Here is a 21627-nt window from a genome sequence, read left to right on the forward strand (position 1 = left end):
AAAAATGTAATGTGTTAATTATAAAGTCAATCACATTTTGCTTATGGGATCCAATATTGACTTTGCAAGTCTTACTCATTCCTTTGTGTTGAAAATGAATGAAACTTGTACAGTGTTAGGAATGATTCTCACCAATCTAATTAGGGTTAAAACCACAGTACTGTAACTATTATAAACCTCTGTCATCGGTTTGTATTAAATAATAATCAATAGAAGCTGCCTAAAATACATGTTTTAGATTGCCGGTTGAAAAAAAGAAAAAAGTGTTTTTGGATTCCACCTGTTTCTTCTGGCCCAAGGAGGCCTAAATTCAGGGAATCAGTCAAATAATGGTATTTACTAAGCACTTACTTTGTTCAGAGCAGTGTACTAAGGGCTTGGGAGACTACAATACCATAGAGTGGATAGACATGTTCCCTGCCCACAAGGAGCTTACATTCTACAATCTATTTATGTCATCTATAAATAGGCTCAACAGCAGCAGCAGAGACATGGAAAACATGCATTTTTCAGTTTATACTTCCTCATGGTTCTCTTGGAAACCCTTTGGAACTGCTTAGATGACTGAAGTATCTCATCACCTAGAAACTCACATTGCTGGAGTTCTGCGTGTCTTTGTGCCAGTAATTTCATGGATTTATCAGTTACTGTCTCAATGAGCTCACCCACCTATGTGAAAAGATACCAAGAAAAATAATTACTTAAAAGCAATATGAAAATGAAAATAGTACCGTGTTTTTCTCAGTTTATAGTAGTAATTCTGGGAAATGTTTGGAAATCCCAGAGTATTTTTCTAACTTGAGTTATACAAGAGCCTGTTGTTGGGTAGGAATTGTCTCTATCTGTTGCCAAATTGAACTTTCCAAGCACTTAACAGTGCTCTGCACACAGTAAGCGCTCAGTAAATACGATTGAATGAATGAAATCCACCGGGGCAAGGAAATGCCTCAACCCTTTTTTAAAGACCTTGGTGTACTTTTCTTAATAATAATAATGTTGGTATTTGTTAAGCGCTTACTATGTGCAGAGCACTGTTCTAAGCGCTGGGGTAGACACAGGGGAATCAGGTTGTCCCACGTGGGGCTCACAGTCTTAATCCCCATTTTACAGTTGAGGGAACTGAGGCACCGAGAAGTTAAGTGACTTGCCCACAGTCAGCTGACAAATGGCAGAGCTGGGATTCGAACTCATGAGCCCTGACTCCAAAGCCCGTGCTCTTTCCACTGTGCCACGCTGCTTCTTCAATTCCATTTGATTCAATGATATTTACTCACCACTTAGAGGGAGTCTGACATGGACAGGTGTCATCTTCAATTATTTTGCCACATTCAGATATGAATTTATTTTGAATTCAATTTCTTGGAATTATTTCTATGAGGTTCTTTATGTTACTGTCTCATTTTTTCTGAAGCCATATTGTCTAAGAAAATGCTGTTGTTGGTATTCTTCACCTCCAATTCTAGGCTGTACTGGAAAAATTAATGGATTAACACTACCTGCATTTGCAGTTTTCCTATTGTTACATCTGAGTTGTACAGAATGTTTTCCACATTATCTTTCTTCCGTCTGAGGGATGGAAAATGCCGTCGTCTTTTCGATGAATATGAGACCTGAGAACAAAAAGCTTTTTCCAGAACTGTTATTGATTATGAATAACAAACACCCTTTCCTTATTCCACTAAAAACAAACTATGGACATTATCACAAAGGGTGTAGAGAAATTAGAATAACTGGCTCTGAAAGAGTTCACCGGAACAAGAGAACCCAGCCCGCACACTTCGCTCCTCTAATGCTAACCTTCGCACTGCACCTCGATCTCGTTTATCTCTCCGCCGACCGCTCGTCCGCGTCCCGCCTCTGGCCTGGAATGCCCTCGCTCTCAAATCCGACAATTGCTCACCCCCCACCCTCAGCCCCCGCCAAAGCCTTTCATTCATTCAATCGTATTTATTGAGTGCTTACTGGGTGCCGAGCACTGTACTAAGCACTTGGGAAAGTACAATAAACAGTGATATAACCTGCCCACAATGAGCTTACAATCTAGAGATGTGCTTTAATGAAGTCACATCTCCAAGAAGCTTTCCCTGACTACACCCTCCTTTCCTCTTCTCCCTTCTGCGTCACCCTAACTTGCTTCCTTTATTCATTCCCCCGACCCGATACCACAGTACTTATGTACATATCTGTAGTTTATATTAATGTATGTCTCACCCTCTAGACTGTAAGCTTGTGAGCAGAGATTGTATCGTTATATTGTACTCTCCCAAGTGCTTAATACAGTGCTCTGCAGTGTAAGCACTCAATAAACAAGATCTAATGAATGAAAGTCCAACATAAAGGAAGAGCCTAGGAAATTGTTTCTGCAGCTGCTAAGCACGGTAGATGTCCATAGTTTCCATTGACTAGCACTTCCGAAAATTAGCGTGGCCCAGTGGAAAGAGGCAACCTGGGACCTACTGCCAGCCCTGCTACTTTCCTGCTGTGTGACCTTGGGCAAATCACTTAACTTTCTCTGTGTCTCAGTTTCCTCATCTGTAGAATGGGCATAAAATACTTGTTTTTCCCTCTCCTTAGACTGAGCCCCATGTAGGACAGTGACTGGTCTGATCTGCCTATGTTGTGTGCTTGCCACATAAAGCACTTAAATGCCACAATTCTTATTATCAAGCCATTAACTTGGTCTGTTTTGGGGGGTTTTGAAAACTTCCTGAGGATAGAGACCAAATATTTTACTTCTACTGTATGTTGCTAAGCCCTCAGGATAGTGGTTGCTCACAATAGGCACTGAATAAGTGTTGTGGATGAAGGGTCCTTGCTTGCTAATGGGGATGATTCAAAAGTCATGCCCTCTGGTCAATAAAGTCCAGTGATCACACATTCACTTTTCTTCCTTTTTGCATTTAATCATTAGCTAATGCAATACATTATAGGTCTGTCTTAGTAGGTACCCTGAGATGTATCACATCTCAGCTCTATACATCAGCTTTTTGTTTATGTGTGGGATTTGGTTTAAAAAAAAAAAGTGCCAGGACTGAACACTTATTCTGTGCAGAGCACTATACTGGGCACTTGGGGAACTTGGGGAATAGCTGATGATAATAATTGTGGTATTTGTTAAGCACTTATATGCCAGGACTGTACTGTGCCTCAGTTCCCTCATCTCTAAAATGGGGACTGACACAGCCCTTAGACAGGGATTGTGTTCAACCCGATCTGCTTGTATCCACCCCAGTGCTTAGTACAGTGCCTGGCACATAGTACATGCTTAAATATCATTATTATTAAATGCTTGCTGTGTGCAGAGCACTGTACTAAGCACTGAGAGAGACTACAGGGGTGGGGGGAAAATACCCATGGTTCCTGTCCCTTTGGAAGGGAGGGGCAGCTCATGATCTAAGTGAAAAGATAAGACAAATGAATAGATCAACAGCAGAAAAACATAACTATAGGAGTGTTAAGGGAACTGATGAGATAGTGGGAGAATATGGAGATGGTAACTCTTTAGAGTGGGCTTGCAGTAGGGAGAGATGAGGTTTGGTGAAATTGATAGAAGATGGTATTCCAAGCATGGTGAAAGGTGTAAACCATAGGCCTGAGGTAGCATTAGAGAGAGCAAAGAGAGACCGCTAGGATGCTTTGTTTGGAAGGAGTGAAGACTGACTTTTGGGTGATGCAGAAGATGGGTATAACTGAGGGAGCCAGCTGGTGGTGAGTTTCTAGAGGAAAAAAAAAATCACACCACACCAGTGCATTCTGATAGCTGAATTCCTAATAGAAAATCTTTAGAATTAAGCCTTCTATATATGAGATACAGCAATCCATCCTCCACCATGGGTGAAATTGAACATCAATGTCATGAATAGAAACTTATGTATTGAACATGCATTTCTAGTCTGGCAATTCTATTTTTTTTTTTTTTTTGCTAGTAATTTTACCTGAAAGCTAGCCACTTTCAAGTAGACCCCACTCAATTGAGAAACTTAGCTCTGACTTTCCAATTTTAAGGCATTGTTGTCCAAACTATGGCTCAAGGGCCAAGTCTGGCCCTCCACCTGTTTAGATGGACCCTGCTGAACATCGGGTTTGGTGAGCAACAAAGCCTGGTATGGGATTAAATTCCAGAATGATATAGTTTTAAGGGTGGAACTACCATACTGACAAATAGTTCCTCTCATTAAGCACCCCTCTTCTCCCCCCGCCGCCTACCCCCAGGCAACATGCTGTCAACGGGGCCAGACTTTAGGTGCCAATTGGCTAGAGCAGGGCCAGAGTAGAAGGGAAAGGGGTTAGAGCTGCAGAATTTCCTTTACATCTGCCTCGTTCATACCCGCTTCTGAGCCCAAACTGGGCCATTATTTTTTTTTAATAGCAATTGTTAAGCACTTACTATGTAAGCCCTATAATAAGTGCTGGGGCAGGTTCTGGCTCCAACACTTAACAATAATAATGACGGTATTTGTTAAACACTTACTATGTGCAAGGAACTGTTCTAAGCACTGGGATAAACACAAGGTGATCAGGTTGTCCCACGTGGGGCTCACAGTCTTAATCCCCATTTTACAGAGGAGGTAACTGAGGCACAAAGAAGTTAAGTGACTTGCCCAAAGTCACACAGCTGACAAGTGGCAGAGCCGAGATTAGAACCCACGACCTCTGATTCCCAAGCCCGTGCTCTTTCCACTAAGCCATGCTGCTGTGAGGCCTTGGGCAAGTCACTTCACTTCTCGGTGCTTCGGTTACCTCATCTGTAAAATGGGGATTAAGACTGAGCCCAATGCAGGATAGGGACTGTGTCCAAACTGATTTCCTTATATCCACCCCAGCGCCTAGTACAGTACCTGGCTCACAGAAAGTGCTTAACAAATCCCACAATCATTATACAAGAAAATCAGGTTGTAAACAGCCAGTGTCCTATATAGGGCTCACAGTCTTAATCCCCATTTTATAGATCAGGCAATTGAGGCACAGAGAAGTTAAATGACTTGCCCAAGGTCACAAAGCAATAATAATAATAATAATGATGGCATTTATTAAGCACTTACTATGTGCAAAGCACTGTTCTAAGTGCTGGGGGGTATACAAGGTGATCAGGTTGTCCCACGTGGGGCTCACAGTCTTAATCCCCATTTTCCAGATGAGTTAACTGAGGCACAGAGAAGTTAAGTGACTTGCCCAAAGTCACACAGCTGACAAGCGGCAGAGCCAGGATTAGAACCAATGACCTCTGACTCCCAAACCCGTGCTCTTTCCAATGAGCCACGCTACTTCCCATAAAAGTGGCAGAGTCAGGATTAGAATCCAGGTCCTCTGAATCCCAAGTTGGAGCTTTAACCATTAGGCCACACTGCTTCTCAATTGACTTGGAGCCAATGAGAAAGGCCCACCTTTGATAGAGCCAGGCTGGAATCTGGCACAGGGAAAGTAAAGGAACTTCCGTGAGCCTCTGAGCCTGACACTACTGATGCAGTTCACATGGGGATAACTAACTGCCTGCCAAGGGCCCCTAGAAATACAGGTTTCAGAGCAGTTGCTCCATTGTATTCATGTTATTCCAGCATCAACAATGAGCGATCATGTGGTCTGTTATTGACAAGAATTATTTTTTAGCCCAGCCCTCAGTGAGAAAAGTTTGGACACCTGGTCTAAGGGAAGAATGAAAGGTGACCCAATTTGAAAACACTGTTTTTGACTTGGTTTCCAAAGTAGTACAACCTTTTCAGAGTTTAAAAATTTGTGAAGCTGTGATAATACCCTTCATTTTCTCCCTATCCTTCTTCACTCCCTTCTTCTTCCACCCTTTCTCTTTCCCCTTCTCCATGTCTAATTCCCACCTGTGTATTTTCTCCCTGCTCTTAGACCAGTGCTCTGCATGCAAGTACTTAATGATGATGGTATTTATTAATCACTTACTATGTGCCAAGCACCTTAAGCGCTGGGGTAGATACAAGGTAATCAGGTTGTCCCACGTGGAGCTCACAGTCTTAATCCCCATTTTACAGAGGAGGTAACCGAGGCACAGAGAAGTTGTGACTTGCCTGAAGTCACACAGCTGACAAGTGGCAGAGCTGGGATTAGAACCCATGACCTCTGACTCCCAGGCCCATCCTCTTTCCACTAAGCCACGCTGCTTAAGAAATACTATTACTATTATACTAATGCTATCTTCCTCCCCCTGCCCCTCCTCCCTTTCAACCCCATCCTACACACGCACGCACGCACGCACACACACACACACAGGCACAAATTAAAGAGTAAGTCCTTCAAAAGCTATTTTTCAACTACCTACCTTCTGGAGTCCAGGAGGGAGAGATGTCACAGATAAACGCTTTGTTGTTTGTCTGGCTCGCAATAGCGTCTTTTCTCCAGTTATTTCTTTAGTTTCTGCCTCTACAACATTAACATCCAGTTGGATAGTCGCTTTAAGAAAGAAAAGCTCATAAGTATTACAAGGCTGAATGAAGAATTGAAGTTATGAAATCTTAGTTTTGCAAAGCTGCATTAGTTCCTTGGTATCTCTTTTCAAGACTGTCCTCTATCTTTGTCTCCTCACACACTCTCCCATAAGCATCATCAGTCACCATTTTGAGGCAGCTTTTGTAGAAACCAATCACATTTTGACTACTCACAGCTATTCTCTTTGAGGCACACTCATTCCGCCCTGTAAAACTAGAGGAACTAAACAAGCTGGTGGATAAAAAACACTACCACACAAGTTGTAGTGTTGTTTGAAATGAATTTAAAAGGTTTTCTTAAGAGGTGAAGTTTGTGTGTCCAGATTTGCCATTCCAACCTTTTTCTCTATGAGCCCCATCATCCCAGGAATCAGGGTCCTGGTCACAGAGTTTCCAGCTTTTCATTTTGAGCATGAAAGCAAAAAAGGGGACAGGGCTAATAATAATTGTGATATTTGTAAAGTGCTTACTTTGTGCCAAGCACTGTACTGAGATAAATCAGGGCAGCCACATGGCCCTCATAATCTAACTAGGAGAAACAATAGGTATTTAATCCCCATTTTACAGATCAGGAAACTGAAGACAGAGAAGCTAAGGGACTTGCCCAAGGTCACAGAGAAGGCAAGAGGCAGGGTTGGGATTAGAACCCAGGTCCACTGACTCCCAGGCCCATGCTCTTTCCACTTGTAGCAGGGATGAGGACTGGGAGAGGACAGACTTTAAAATGCTAATAGGTCAGAAGGGCACCATTTTGGGTCTTTTCTGCCCTGACTGAAAATTCTCAGGTCTTGTCAGGAACCTGGCATGAGTAAGTCTGTGAATTCAACTCAGAAAACTGTGGTAGCCATTTTCCCTGTGAAGTGGGCACTTTATGCCCAGGTACATCAGAATTCATATCATTCCCTTTGTTGCTTTCAACAAAAATCTACTTGTCTGGCCACACCCAGTAATTGGTAGGTGCTTGGATGGCTAAACACTATTAGTAGTAACTGCTTTTTTGACAACAGAGTTAGCTTGTTAGGAAGGGTAATCGACTGGGGGGAAAAATGGGGAGATTTGTTTCTAAGGCCTTCTAGCCTGATCCTGTTTTTAGACTCTCATCATATAAGCGCTGTACTCGTTCCTAGCTCTGTGTTTTCTCAAGCACTTCGAAATTTACGGCACATGCAAAACATCAGTGTGATTGTAAGAAGTTTAGCAATAGCATTATTACCACAGCCTTGAATCAACCCATCATATATATTGAGCACTTACTGTGTGCAGAGCACTGTACTAAGCACTCCCAAATACAACCAAAATACCAACCAACATTTCGTTTTTCTCATCCCGCTTTCCTGCCAGAAGATATACAGGTAGCAAAATGAATGGTCAGCATTCTTTCCAGTTTGCCTGGTGTAACTGTTATGCTAGGTAAGTGGCTTTATTGATTATTGTACAATTTGAGTTCTGTTTTTCATTACCTTAGTTCAAAAAATTCATATGAACTCATGGGGCTTACAAACTGGCTTAGCCATTTAACAATTTGTTAGCCACTTGAACAAATCTATAGCCACTCAAATGAATATTCAAAGTGATATCCAGAGACTCTCATGTTAGTTCATGGAATCAAATGGCTGAAAGCACCTCGAGAGATCGTCTGCTCTGTCCTACCTCCAGTCACAATGTCTTCAAACCAGCCCAGAAAGATAAGTCGTGACCCTTTTCTGAAAAATCAGTGTATTCAATTACCATTCTGGGAAAGTTTTCGTATTTTCGGTTTGGCAAACACTTTGGGAGACGGCAGCTCCTTGATGATGCGAGGAAGAAGACTGTGGGTGTTCGAAAAGATAGTTGCTTTGTGGCTTGTGGGAGTAACAGAGCTGGTGCTTAGTAATTTTGTTCTGTGGTAGAATGGCAGCACCTTTCCCAAAGCAGACTTCATCTTTTTCACCACGTTCTTTTTCTTTTTCTCTTGGCCTTCTTTAAATTCTGGGTCATTGTCACTAGATGATTCTTCTTTAGGAACTAAAATATTTTGTTTTACTAAATTGGTAGACACAGCCCTGTGCCATCTGAATAAATAAGGAATATTTATTATTAAAAATTATCTTACAAAGGCCATAAAAACAGCCTCCATAATAACTGTAGAGATAGCTCATGACAATTCACATTTTTCATTTGCACTGCATATTTTAACATCTTGGTCTTATAGTTTATTCTAGTAGTACTATTATCCTGTCATTAATTTTTCATGAAGAGTGTACAATTATTTGCCTAATTAAAAACTGAAATGTGAAAAATGTATTTCCATACAAGTTAAACCGCTACTTTAAAAAAAAATGCACCAGCTCTCCTGAACACATTTTATCTTTGCATTTGCCCAGTTAAAATTTAGGGGAAGAAGATAACCATAAACCTAGAGATAAATGCAATGTTCTAAATCAGAATTCTTACAGAAGGGAATGGGAATTTTCAATGGTGAATTAAAACACTGATACTTTCTCATGTCTTTCATGAAATGTGTTTTTCTAACTTACATTTTTGAGCATGAAATGCAAAAAACCCAGCCTTTTGAGTATAAATGCAGCAAACATAATATATACAAATATAAATATATATATATATATATATATATATATATATAATACATATACCATAAGAATCTCATGCTTCCATAAGATTTTTGAAATCCATGCCAGAGAGCTAAAATAATTTGTTCCTACCTTTCAATTCCTCTCCTTTTGAGAAAGCCATTTTTTTCTTTTAGTGTCCTGAAAGCGCCCATAGTAGATTTTTCTTCCATATATTACCCTAAAAGACGTGGAAAAATACAGTGGCGTTTATGCAGCAATATGTTTTTAAAATTCACCATTTAGGTTCCTGGGTGCTCTAGTAGCTTCAAACTTTCGAAAAGAACTGAAAGCACATAAAACCCTAAACCTTTCCTTGAGACAACATTTAGGAATTTCATGGAATCTCCTCTTCATTACCTTGCAAGTGCTATTTGCATCATTTCACAGAGTTGACCTGTTTACCATTCTTTTTGGTGGCATATGATGCATTTGTTAGAGGTGTGGGAAATTTCACAGTGTCTGCTGGAATTTGTATATTGAATTCTTTTACCAGGAGAAAATCAACTGTGGTTACTCCCTTGCCAACCCTTTTTCAATTATTCCAATTTGAGTCAACAATCATGTTACATGAGCACAAATTCTTTTTCCAGTGTACTGCAATAAATACCCATACTTTTTCATTCTTAGGAGGATTTTTTTTTTTAATAGAAGTACTAATCCCCAGTCTTACTCCCAGTCTTATCTTTTGGTGTAGTTCTTATCCAAAGCTGAGAAAGTCCTAGAGGCCTGGAAATAGGTGATAGAGCACTTAGTGCAGTGCACACAGTAAGTGCTCAATAAATACGATTGATTGGTGCATGTCTTTCCTCCTGGTTATGCATAGTGTTTAAAATACTTATCCACTCTCCCTTCCCCATAGGCTGAGGCTACATCCTTTGGAAGTTGCCTGTAAGCCCCCTCAACAGAAGGCCAACTGAGGTAGCAAAGATACAGGATTTTAACTAAGCTTAAACTATTTGGTACTCCCCCTTCGTTAGAGAATGCGTCCAAACATAATTTGAAGAGTAAAATGCCTTACTAGAGAACACATACTGTATCAGCGTTCCAAAACCACTGGGTGGCAGCAGAGACTTTGCTTTATTGTCCTCTGCCTTTAAACCTCTCTTTTTTCTGGAATGTGTTTCACAGTGACGGCATTGCAAAAACATTCTAATACAAATGTGTTGAAATACACACCAAATCCTCTGTATCTTGTTTCTGATACTTGCCCATGGAATCCATTATTCTGTCTACTCGACTTCTGTTTGAGAAAAATATTTGGAAGTCTTCTCTGATTAATTCTCAGCACCCCAAGTCCCCTGAGAGCAGGGGTTCATCATCTGTTTCTGGAGAACGTTCTTAAGCACTTAGCACAATGCTCTGCACAGAGGCACTCAATAAATGCCACTGATTGACTGAGACTAAAAGAGTTCTGAAATTCTTTCTTTGGGAATTTGATTTAGCTATGCTTTCTAAGGAGAGTAGAGTAAAGGGTCAGAAGACATGTTTAGCTCTTGCAAATTAACTACGCCTCAGTTTCACTAGAGTTCTAGCCTAATGGGCTGAAACTATTTAGGACAAAACCAAGGATGAACTGAAAAGAAAACCACGAGCCCACATTAATGGAACAAATGGAAGCAGGCGCATTTTCAATCTGACTACAGTAGTTCTTTGGCCATTAATTCTTTTCATCGCAAAGAACTATTTCTGCAGGGTGGCTGAAAGACATTTCTTTCAGCCCGGCCAGTGATTGTATGGCTTCCTTCAAAGCTCTCCTAAAAACCTATACCCTGGGTGAAGCTTTTCCAGATTAACACCTGCCCCCCACCCCATCGCTAGGAGGTGTGCCATCTACTTCAATTACCTCAGTCCATATTTATCTCTTTGTAAGGTTGTGCATATATTACTGGAAGGTTGGCTTTTCCACTTTTATCTAACTGTATTATATCTTTTGCTTTTTGTGGTATTCTCTATTAAGTTGTGAGTTCCTTGAACGCGGGGATCATGTCTTTGGCTCATCTAAGTGGGTCCACAAAATGCCCACATTGTGCGTGCAGTTTAGGCAGTTAATACATGCTAACGAGGCTGCTGCGTGACTCCCCATCGGCCCATGGCCGCACACTACTACTGACTGCTGCAGTTACTTAATAATAAGGAAGAAGGGAAAGAAGAGAAAGAGGAAGAAGAGGAAGAGGAAGGAAGGAGGAGAAGGAGGAGAAGAAGGAGAAAAATTGTAGTATATGTTAAGCACTAAATATGTGCCAAGAACTGTACTAAGTGTTGAGGCAGATACAGCATATGCCAATCACAGAGATCCACTCCCCTGTTGCACACGGGGCTCACGGTATAAGTAGGAGGGAGAACAAGCACTGAATCCCCATTTGACAGATGAGGAAACTGAGGACCAGAGAAATGAAGTGATTTGCTCCTGGTCACACAGCAAACAAGTGGTAGAGCTGGGATTAGAACCCAGGTCCTCTGACTCCCAGGCCTCCCAAATGGGGATCACATATACCTTACCCACCAGCAACAACTTGACAGATAACTGATTATGGAGGGGCTGCCCCTTGTTAGCAAGCTGAGTTCCCCTGCTTCCCTCCAAAATTTAAGGCCCCCATGGTTGAGTGTTATATGAATGTAGATGCTGAGACTACCTGCCATGTAGCAGATGGAATTCTAACCCTTCTCACATTGGCTATCCCCCTCTGTCTCCCTAACAACTACGACCAGGTCACCTCGGCTCAGGTAGAGTAGAATCTTACGCGAACTGCAATTTCATGGCCTGCTGTGCTCCATCCCATTCTTGACCCCTGGCTACCCTGCCCTAGTGGAGCCGTGGGAGGGTGGCATCTGGATCTGGTCCAGGTAGAAACGAGACCAAAGGGGATGGGTCTCAGTTTGGGGTGATAAAATCCCACAGGCATTTTGTTTTTATGCCTGGGCAAACTACAGGGGCTCTCTCGACTGTAAACTCATTGTGGGTGGGGTCGTGTCTACCAATTCTGTTATACTGTACTCTCCCAAATGCTTAGTGCAGTGCTCTGCACACAGTAAGCACTCAGTAGATCAATGATAAATACCATTGATTGATTGGTTACAGTTCCAGTAATTTACAGTGAAAATCTGGAGTGGGGAGAGACAGGAGGCTGGGAGGTCGACAAGGAGGCTGATAGAGTAATCAAGGCGGGATAGGATAAGTGATGGGATTAACATAGTAGCAGTTTTGGATGGAGGGGAAAGGGTGGATTTTAGTGATGCTGTGAAGGTCAAACCAACAGGATTTAGTGATGAATGGATCATGTGGACACGTGGCCTGGTTTCCCCTATGGTGACATAGGGGTAAAAAATTGTGGATCCTACGAAACAGCCTCATTCGGAAACACCGGGGTGTTGTGGCTGCAGGATAAAGGCTGCCCAATGCCCCATCAAACACCCGCCATCCAAAAAAAGTGTAGTTTTCCTGCTTCAACATTATTTCCTTGACATCCTTGACATACCATCTGGCAGTGGACTCTGAATGACCAGCAGTGTGACCTAGTGGAAAGAGCACGGGCTTGGGAGTCAGAGGTTTGTGGGTTCTAATCCCGGCTCTGCCACTTGTCATCTGTGTGACTTTGGGCAAGTCACTTGACTTCTCTGTGCCTCAGTTACCCCAACTGTAAAATGGGGATTAAGACTGTGAGCCTTACCTGGGATAACCTGATAAGCTTCTATCTCCCCCAGTTCTTAGAACAGTGCTTGGGACATAGTAAGCGCTTAACAAATACCACCATTATTAAAAAGACTGATGGTAGAGAACAAACTACCTCTCGAGGTTGTTGGCTTCAGGGCAAGGAGCTGCCAACATCACTGCCAGATATGCCCAACTTTGGAAGAGAAGACATTTTGTCAAAACGTTTTTTAAACATACCTGTAGCCTGTGAAAGTAGTTTGAGAAATTCAAGCTTGCCTGATGTGCAGCTAATGAACATGCAGCTATTGGACGACGTGACTTCATGCATGGGGTAGCGGCCTCTCGGCGAGAAAGATGGGGATAAAGATTTGGGGCAGCTAACCACCTGCACATTAAACTCGGTTAATGTGGAATGACCTCTGGCTCAGAAAAACAATTAAGATACAATGCCGTTTTAAAGAAGTCCGTAAGTGATTGACAGATTTGAATGGATATGCACTTGGCCATGACATTGGAATCTGCACAGTCAGGGTAAATTTTGTGGGAATCCATCAGATTCCACATCAGACAAAGAGGTTCAGCTTCTGCAAAAACAGGAACACCAATAACTGGAGGGAAGGAGAACTGCTTCTGGGAAAGTGTGGTCCAAGGCTTTGCTCAAAAAACCTGGTTTGCAATGTACCTGTGAAGCCTCCTGGATTTGAGGAAGAATATCCAGTCCTTCATTCTCTGACTGTAGACATGTGGCACGTGGCTCAGTGGAAAGAGCATGGGCTTGGGTTCAAATCCCCGCTCTGCCACTTGTCAGCTGTGTGACTGTGGGCAAGTCACTTAACTTCTCTGTGCCTCAGTTCCCTCATCTGTAAAATGGGGATTAAGATTGTGAGCCTCACGTGGGGCAATCTGATTACCCTGTGTCTACCCCAGCGCTTAGAACAGTGCTCTGCACATAGTAAGCGCTTAACAAATACCAACATTATTATTATTATCTTCTGGGTGACGAGACAGGGGTCAAGAATTGTGAAGCCCATAAAACCGTTCCTTAGCTAGGCATACTAGGGTCACTTGGCGGAGGGATAAGGGGTGCCCAAGTCCCCTTCACACACTCTCCAACCAAGAAAATCATGTTGCTTCCTTGTTCTGAGGAAGCCCATTCAGTCCTTGACAGCCCTGAGTGAGAGCTCCTGGAAATGGCCTTTAAGTAACGTAAACTGGGAAAATCCCTTAGGATTTAAAATAAACTCACCGTTTGTCTGAGTCAAGCAGCGTGGTCTAAATGGGAAACATATTTTCATGAAACTTTAGATTTACAATGTAAATTTAGAAATTCAAATTTACCTGATTATATGAAGGACATTTAGGTCTCAGACAATGTGACTGCATACATGTGGCCATGGCCTCCGTGTGTGAAGACGACACCGATCGACACCGGTGGCGGCGAACAAATTCCCTATTCATCTTGGGAAACACAGGGTCACTGGACTTAGTGAAAGGTGTGTCCAGGTCTCTGCCACACAACCTGCTGTGAAAAGCCACCACAATGCCTCCCTGTTTTAAGCAAGTCCATGAGGCCTTTAGAGGCTTGTCTGCCACAGGGAAGTGAAATGACGTGCCCTAGGTCACACAGCAGATTAATGGTGGAGCAGAGATTAGACCCCAGCATGTGCCTTTTCCACTAGGCCATCTCTGGGTGTGTGTTCCTCCCAAACCTGGACCTCATCTCGATGCACCATAACAGGAAATTTTAAAATTCTGGGTTCTAAGCCTTGATTTCATTTTTCCTGAGCAATGCACCCTGTAGTGACAAGGTTTTGCATCGCGATCACCCACAGACTCCAAATAGTCCCCCAAACAGGCATTGGAAGCAGTCCAGAGTTAATTTCATTATGCCAAACGTTATGGCTGGGTAGGGCTGTCATTTTTAGGGCTTGCTCATAAAAAGAAACAGCATCCTCATTGTTTGCTTTTTGAATACCCTTTCAAAAAGAAATTGGATAACATGATTATGGGCCATAACTATTCATCCCAGCCCTGGCCTCTCTCCTTCCCGGCAAGCTCACATTTCCTCCTGGCTTCAGGACAGCTCTACCTGGATATCCCACCAACATCTCCAACTAAATATGTCCAAAACAGAACTCCTATCTTCCCACCCACTAAAATCCTGTCAGCCCCATGACCTTCTCATCACTACTGATGGCACCACCTGTCTCATAAGCCCATAACTTTGGTATTATCCTTGACACCTCTTCCTCATTCAACCCACATATTCCATCCATCATTAAATCCTGTTGGTTTGACCTTCATGACATCTCTAAAATCTGTCCTTTCCTCTCCCTCCAAACTGCTACCATGTGAATTCAATCACTCATCCTATCCTGCCATGATTACTATATCAGCCTCCTTGCTGACCTCCCAATCTTCTGTCTCTCTCCATCCAGTCCATACTTCACTCTGATGCCTGAGTTGGTTTTCTACAAAAACCTTCAGGCCATGTTCCCCCACTCCTCAAGAACCACCAGTAGTTGCCCGTCTATTTCTGCATCAAACATAAACCCCTCACCATTGGCATTTAATCACCTTTCCCCTTCCTACCTCACCTCGCTTCTCTCCTACAGCCCAGACTGCACACTTCACTCTCCTAATGCTAACCTTCTCACTGTACCTCTATCTCATCTATTTCACAGCCAAGAGATGATCATTCTCCCTGCCTTCAAAGCCTTATTGAAAGCACATCTCCTCCAAGAGGCCTTTCCCAACTAAAGTACTCATTTCCTCTTCTCGGACTTCCTTCTGCATCATCCTTGCACTTGGATTTGCACTCTTCATTCATCCCTCCCTCAGCCTCACAACACTTATGTACATATCCGTAATTTATTTATATTAATGTCGGTCTCCCGCTCTAGACTGTAAGTTCCTTGTGGGCAGGGAATGTGTCTATCAACTCTGTTACACTGTACTCTCCCAAGCTCTTAGTGTAATGCTCTGCACATATTAAGCACCCAAATACCACAGATTGGTTGTTTGAATGATTAGGGAGCAAGATTGACTTCCACAGGGAATACGTCTACCAATTCTGTTATATGCACTCTCCCAAGCACTTAGTACAGCAATCTGCTGAGAAGCAGCATGGCTTAGTGGAAAGAGCACAGGCTTGGGAGTCAGAAGACAGGGGTCCTAATCCCAGCTCTGCCGCTTGTCTGCTGTGTGACCTTGGGCAAGCCACTTCACTTCTCTGGGCCTGTTACCTCATCTGTAAAATGGGGATTAAGACTGTGAGCCCCATTTGAAACAACCTGATTACCTTCTATCTACCCCAGCACTTAGTACAGTGTTTGGCACATAGTAAGTGCTTAATAAATACCATAATTATTAACAATAATTATGATTAATTGATCCCCATTTTACAGATGATGAAACTGAGGCACAGAGAAATTAAGTGACTTGTCCAAGGTGATACAGCAGACAAGTGGTGGAGGTGGGATTAGGATCCAGGTCCTCTGACTCCGGGATCTGTGCTCTTTCCACTAGGGTACCCTGCTTCCCACTAGGCCAAGTTGTTTCCTAATATATGACCCAGTATAGCATTGCATATGCTATTTGTTTAAATTCATGGGAGGTGCTGAAAGTAAATACAAGATAACCAAATCAGATTTATTCCCTGTTCCACACAAGGCTCACAATTTATCCCTCTTTCAAAGGTGGGGAAACCAAGTGACAGAAAGGTTAAGTGATATGTCCAAGGTCACCCAGCAGGCTAATGGCAGAGCTGGGACTAGAACCTGGGTCTCGTGACTTAATAATAATGTTGGTATTTGTTAAGCGCTTACTATGTGCCGAGCACTGTTCTAAGCAATGGGGTAGACACAGGGGAATCAGGTTGTCCCACGTGGGGGGGGGTCACAGTCTTCATCCCCATTTTACAGATGAGGTAACTGAGGCACCGAGAAGTGAAGTGACTTGCCCATTTCAAGATCTATGCTCTGTTCACCAGGAAACACTATTTCAAAGTTATACTGCCTATGAGAACAAATTGTAAGGCAGACTATGTTCTTAATTAATGATTGATTTTGTTACATATGATGCATGAAACAAGGTCAAAAATAGTAAGCTAAGTGGCATTATTTCACAGTACTTACACCCATCCTTTCATTGCTAGGAAATTACTCAATGTCTAAAGTCAGAAAATGACCACAGACAAAGAGTCATTACATATCCCTGCCAAGTTGGCCTACTTTGTCTTTCTCTCTGTAAATTTCATTTGTAATGTGCCATTCAGGATTAAAAAGTACCTTTTTCATAGTGGAGATCTTGTCTATGGCACAGTCTGCCTAAGAGAGTTGTCATTTTGTAAATGCAGCATAGCCTAATGGAATCAGCATGGGCCCGGGAGTCAGAGGAGCTGGGTTCTAATCCAGACTCTGCCAATTCCTTGCTGTGTGACCTTGGGCAAGTCATTTAACTTTTCTATGCCTCCATTTCCTCAACTGAAAAATGGGGATTAAATACCTGTTCTCCCTCCTAGACTCTGAGCCCCAAGCAGGACAGGGACTGTCTCCAACCTGATTAACTTGTATCTCCCCCAGTGCTTCGAACAATATTTGACACATAGTAAGTGCTTAACAAATACCATTAAAAAAGGTGCCAACAGCAAGGAACTATTGGTTTTAGGATGAATGCTATTTTATTTTCCCTAGGGTCATAATATCACTCCACTTACAAAATAATCAACCGTCTCATGAAGGATTATTCAAGAAAACCCATTCTGCGAACCTATTCTTATCTGTGGTGTCAATTTGTAGACTGGAATGCTCTAATCAATTTGAGGTGAGCACCCAGACCGTTATATATCTCAGATGTGGATTTTTCCAAGTGGTATCATCATAAGGTAGGAAACTGGAGCTTCTACTCTTTAAGATGATCCAGCCTCATTAAAGGTGGTGGTGGGGTGGGAGGGGTCCTTTAAGTATCAATTAATCACTGGTACATGCTGAGTGCTTAGTGTGTGCAGAGCACCATACTAAGTGCTTGGGAGAAAACAATACAACTGAGTTGGTAGATGTGATCCCTGCTCACAAAGAGCTTACAGTCTACAGGAGGATAAGGACATTAAAATAGATTAGGGATAGGGGAAGTGGTAGAGTACAAAAATATTGACATAAGTGTTTGGAGTTGGGCTGAGTATCAAATTTCTTAAGGAGTACAAAGCCACGCACATAGTCGATGGTAAGGGGAGGCCAGAGAGGGTAAATAGAGGGCTTAGTCCAGGAAGGCCTCTTGGAAGAGATGTGATTTTAGGAAGGCCTTGAAGGTGGGAAGAGTGGTGGACTGTCGGATATGAAGGGGGAAGGAGTTCCAGGCTGGAAGAGGAACGTGGTCAAGAAGTCATTCAGTGGCTAGATAAGTTCTCATTAAGAGCCTTAAAACATGAGTCAGAACCATCTGGGGACTGGGAAGTTTATGATTTTCTTTGACTTCTTGGGGGGACAGTTGGTAAAAAATTGAGGCCTAATGGAATTGAGCAACTTTTCTCTCACTGACAAGAAAGTTCACCTTACAGTACTTTGAGCCCAATCAAGAGGGCTGGAAAGCAGATAGAGGGTGTATCTTAGGTTAAGCAGGAGGGGGACTTGGGAGGTTAGAGAGTCTAAGGGAAGGAGGGTATTTTGTTTTTGTTTTTAATAGTATTTGTTAAGCACTTACTATGTGCCAGACACTGTACTAAATGCTGGGGTAGACACAAGCTAATCAGATTGAACACAGTCCATGTCCCACATGGGGCTCACAGGCTTAATCCCCCCACTTTACAGATGAGGTAACTGAGGCACAGAAAAGTTAAGTGGCTTGCCCAAGATCACACAGCAGACAAGTAGCAGAGCCAAGATTAGAACTCAGGTCTTCTGAACCCAGGCCCATGCTCTTTCCACTAGGCTATGCTGCTTCTCAAGGTTGGTTACAATTATACATTGCATATGTGAATAATGAAACTAGATCTTTCTTGTACTGTGAAGGATAATCACAATCCTAAACTTTTCAACAATTGCTCTCATCAAATATAGTTACTATTGGCGGCATATATTTGTGCTAAACAAATAAGACCAGAATAGATGCCTGAAATCATTTGGCTGCATAGTAGGGGAAAAACTGATCAACATAATTGTAAAAAAAACCCCAATACTTTAACTGAATTAAAAACAGCAAACAAGTTGAACCCACATTCAGATAGAATACATTTTTTTTTTTTGCTGAGATATGACTATTAGTGCATAAGGCATGTGCAGAGGACAGACTAAGGCAAAGCTGCTTTACCTTGGGCTGATCTGAGCACAGCTGGGATGCATCACCCCCCACACCCTCTAGAACTGCTTTGTACCAGACTGCAAATACCCCTCAAAAACCTCCAGTGGTTGCCCTTCTCAGTAGGGATAAAGCACTCAATAACAATAATAATAATAATAATTCTGATATTTAAGTGCTTACTATGTGCCAGGCACTGTACTAAGCGCTGGGGTGGAGACAAACAAATCGGGTTGGACACAGTTCCCTGTCCCTTGTGGGGCTCACAGTCTCAATCCCCATTTTACAGATGAGGGAACTGAAGCACAGAGAAGTGAAGTGACTTGATCAAGGAAGCAGACAAGTGGCCGAGCCAGGATTAGAACCCATGACCTCATTTCCCCTATTTGCCCTCCCTTCTGCATCATCTATACACCTGGATCTGTGCCCCTTAAGCACTTGATAATCGCCCCACCTCCAGTCCCACGGCACATATATATGCCGCCATACTCTCCTGTTTCCCCTATTGGTAAATAATTTTGTCTGTCGCCCTCTCTAGACTGTAGGCTCCTTGTGAACAGCGATCTTGTCCACCAACTCTGTTGTAATGAACTCTCCCAAGCACTTAGCACAGTGCAAACAGTAACAGTTCAATAAAACCATTGCTTGACTGACTGGATCAGCCCATCTTCCCCAATCTTAGACATTTCCACCCTCACTACCTCATTAGGAAAATGCTCTGATACTCCACAAAAATATCAAGATTATTTGCTGCCACCATCTTGTGATTTGATAGACTGAACCTCTGATTTGGACTTAACATGGTTAAGTCTTCCAATGCATCCTGTAGGCAGAACATTTTTGCATACAACTTTATATTTCAGAAAGCCTACTTGCTGTTGTTAAACATGATGATGGTACTTGTTAAGATCTATGTGCCGAGCACTGTCCTACGTATTGGGGTGGATTCAAAGCTTAGGTGCCTCTCCAACGCTTTATTATGGCCTGGTCTCCCTCTCCATCTTGCATTCTTCCCTCTGGTCTTATGCTTGGGTAGAGGGGAGATTATAGGGAGACTTCTGGTCTTCTGCCTCAGCAAGTTTTACAACCCTGGTCTCTACCAATCCTGGAAAATGGTAATCATCAAAGTGCCCTCAGAAGAGAGATTAGTCTGTGCAGATAAATAATACTGTTTCTACTCCAGAACACGCCTCTTCCCCATAAATCAGTATGATTCCCCCACAGAGACCTCCAATCTTTTGACTCCCTCCCATTTTCTCAACTCATCATGCCCAACTTAGCCTCCATACCCAAACTACCTTCTCCTTGATGACCAAATTGCCGCTCTCACCACCGCCCTCGTTACTGAACTCAACCCATTCACTCTCCTATCCATTTGTTGATCTCGTACCACTAACCCATAGCCCTGGATCATATGGACAGTCCACTTCCTTTGCTCTTATGCACTAGCTGCAGAGTGCTGCTGGAAATCTAAATATCAGGCCGACTTTTTCCATTTCAGGTTTATCCTTGCATGCTTAAACTCTGCCCTCTCTTCTACCTGGCAAAATTATTTCTCCACCCTTGTTCACACCCATGCCCATCGCCCTCTCCAGTTATTCCAGACATTTAAGTCTCTCCTCAGGCCCTCTGCCCCCCCCCCACCTCCCCTATCCCTTGCCCCCAGTGACCTGGCAACCTTATTTTCTTTATTAAGAAAATTGACACTAATCGAGCATGATCTCCCTAAAATCTTTCCTGTCCCTCCTCAGTCCCTCTCTTTCCCACCTCCTTTTTAACTCTCCCATCTTTCTCAGCAATATCTCTAGAGGAGATCTCCTGCCTCCTCTCAAAATCCACCCCCTCCACCTGAGCATCCAACCCCATTCCTTTGCACCTTATCAAAACACATGCCCCCTCCCTTCTTCCCTCCCTAACAGCCATCTTCAACTGTTTGCTTTCCAATGGCTTCTACCACACTGCTTTCAAACATGTTCATGTCTCCCCATCCTAAAATAAACCCTCCCTTCACCCCACGGCTCCTTCCAGTTGTCACCCCATCTCCCTCCTACCATTCCTCTCAAAACTCCTTGATTGAGTTGTCTACACTTGCTGTCTCATATTCCTCTCCTCCAATTCTCTCCTTGACCCCCCTCCAATCTGGCTTCGTTCCAAAGAAAGTGTCCTCTCAAAAGGTCACCAGTGATCTTCTTGCCAAATCCAATGGCCTCTACTTCATCCTAACCCTCCTCTACCTCTCAGTTGCCTTTGACACTGTCAACCACCCCCTTCTCCTGGAAATGTTATTGAACCTCTGCTTCACCGACACTGTCCTTTCCTGGTTCTCCCATCTCTCTGGATGTTCATTCTTGTCTCCTTTGTGGGCCCCTCCTCTACCTCCCACGCCCTAGCTGTGGGAGTCCCTCAAGGTTCAGTTTTGGCTCTCCTATTCTCCATCTATACCCACTTCCTTGGAGAACTCATTCGCTTCCATGGCTTCAACTACCGCCTCTAGGCAGATGATACCCAACCCTACATCTCCAGCTCTGATCTCTCTCCCTCTCTGCAGTCTCACATATCCTCCTGCCTTGAAGACACCCCTACTTGGATGCCTTCCCCTCACCTCAAGCTTAACATA

General features: G+C 43.0%; 1 protein-coding gene across 1 annotated transcript; it reads right to left on the reverse strand.

Annotated features, from left to right (window-relative positions):
• Positions 1-471: 471 nt before the first annotated feature.
• On the reverse strand, positions 472-9222 carry CX1H3orf49 (chromosome X1 C3orf49 homolog). Its single transcript, XM_029051083.2, has 5 exons — positions 9155-9222; positions 8181-8503; positions 6287-6417; positions 1497-1610; positions 472-669 (listed from the first exon to the last, which is right to left on the reverse strand). Exons 1-5 carry the CDS (start codon positions 9214-9216, stop codon positions 472-474), a joined length of 828 nt encoding a protein of 275 aa, XP_028906916.2. The 5' UTR covers positions 9217-9222.
• Positions 9223-21627: the final 12405 nt, after the last annotated feature.

This window comes from Ornithorhynchus anatinus, chromosome X1 (assembly GCF_004115215.2).
Source record: "Ornithorhynchus anatinus isolate Pmale09 chromosome X1, mOrnAna1.pri.v4, whole genome shotgun sequence".
Taxonomy (NCBI): domain Eukaryota; kingdom Metazoa; phylum Chordata; class Mammalia; order Monotremata; family Ornithorhynchidae; genus Ornithorhynchus; species Ornithorhynchus anatinus.

What these genes read in the sequence shown, in the direction of transcription:
- CX1H3orf49 (XM_029051083.2), bottom strand. Translation starts at nt 9,216, where the DNA reads ATGGGCGCTTTCAGGACACTAAAAGAAAAAAATGGCTTTCTCAAAAGG. An exon ending in ACGAAAACTTTCCCAGAATG is followed by an intron (nt 6,418 to 8,180) that starts GTAATTGAATAC and finishes TCTTTCTTAAAG; the next exon opens with CGACTATCCAACTGGATGTT. An exon ending in TAGGAAAACTGCAAATGCAG is followed by an intron (nt 670 to 1,496) that starts GTAGTGTTAATC and finishes CTTTTCACATAG; the next exon opens with GTGGGTGAGCTCATTGAGAC.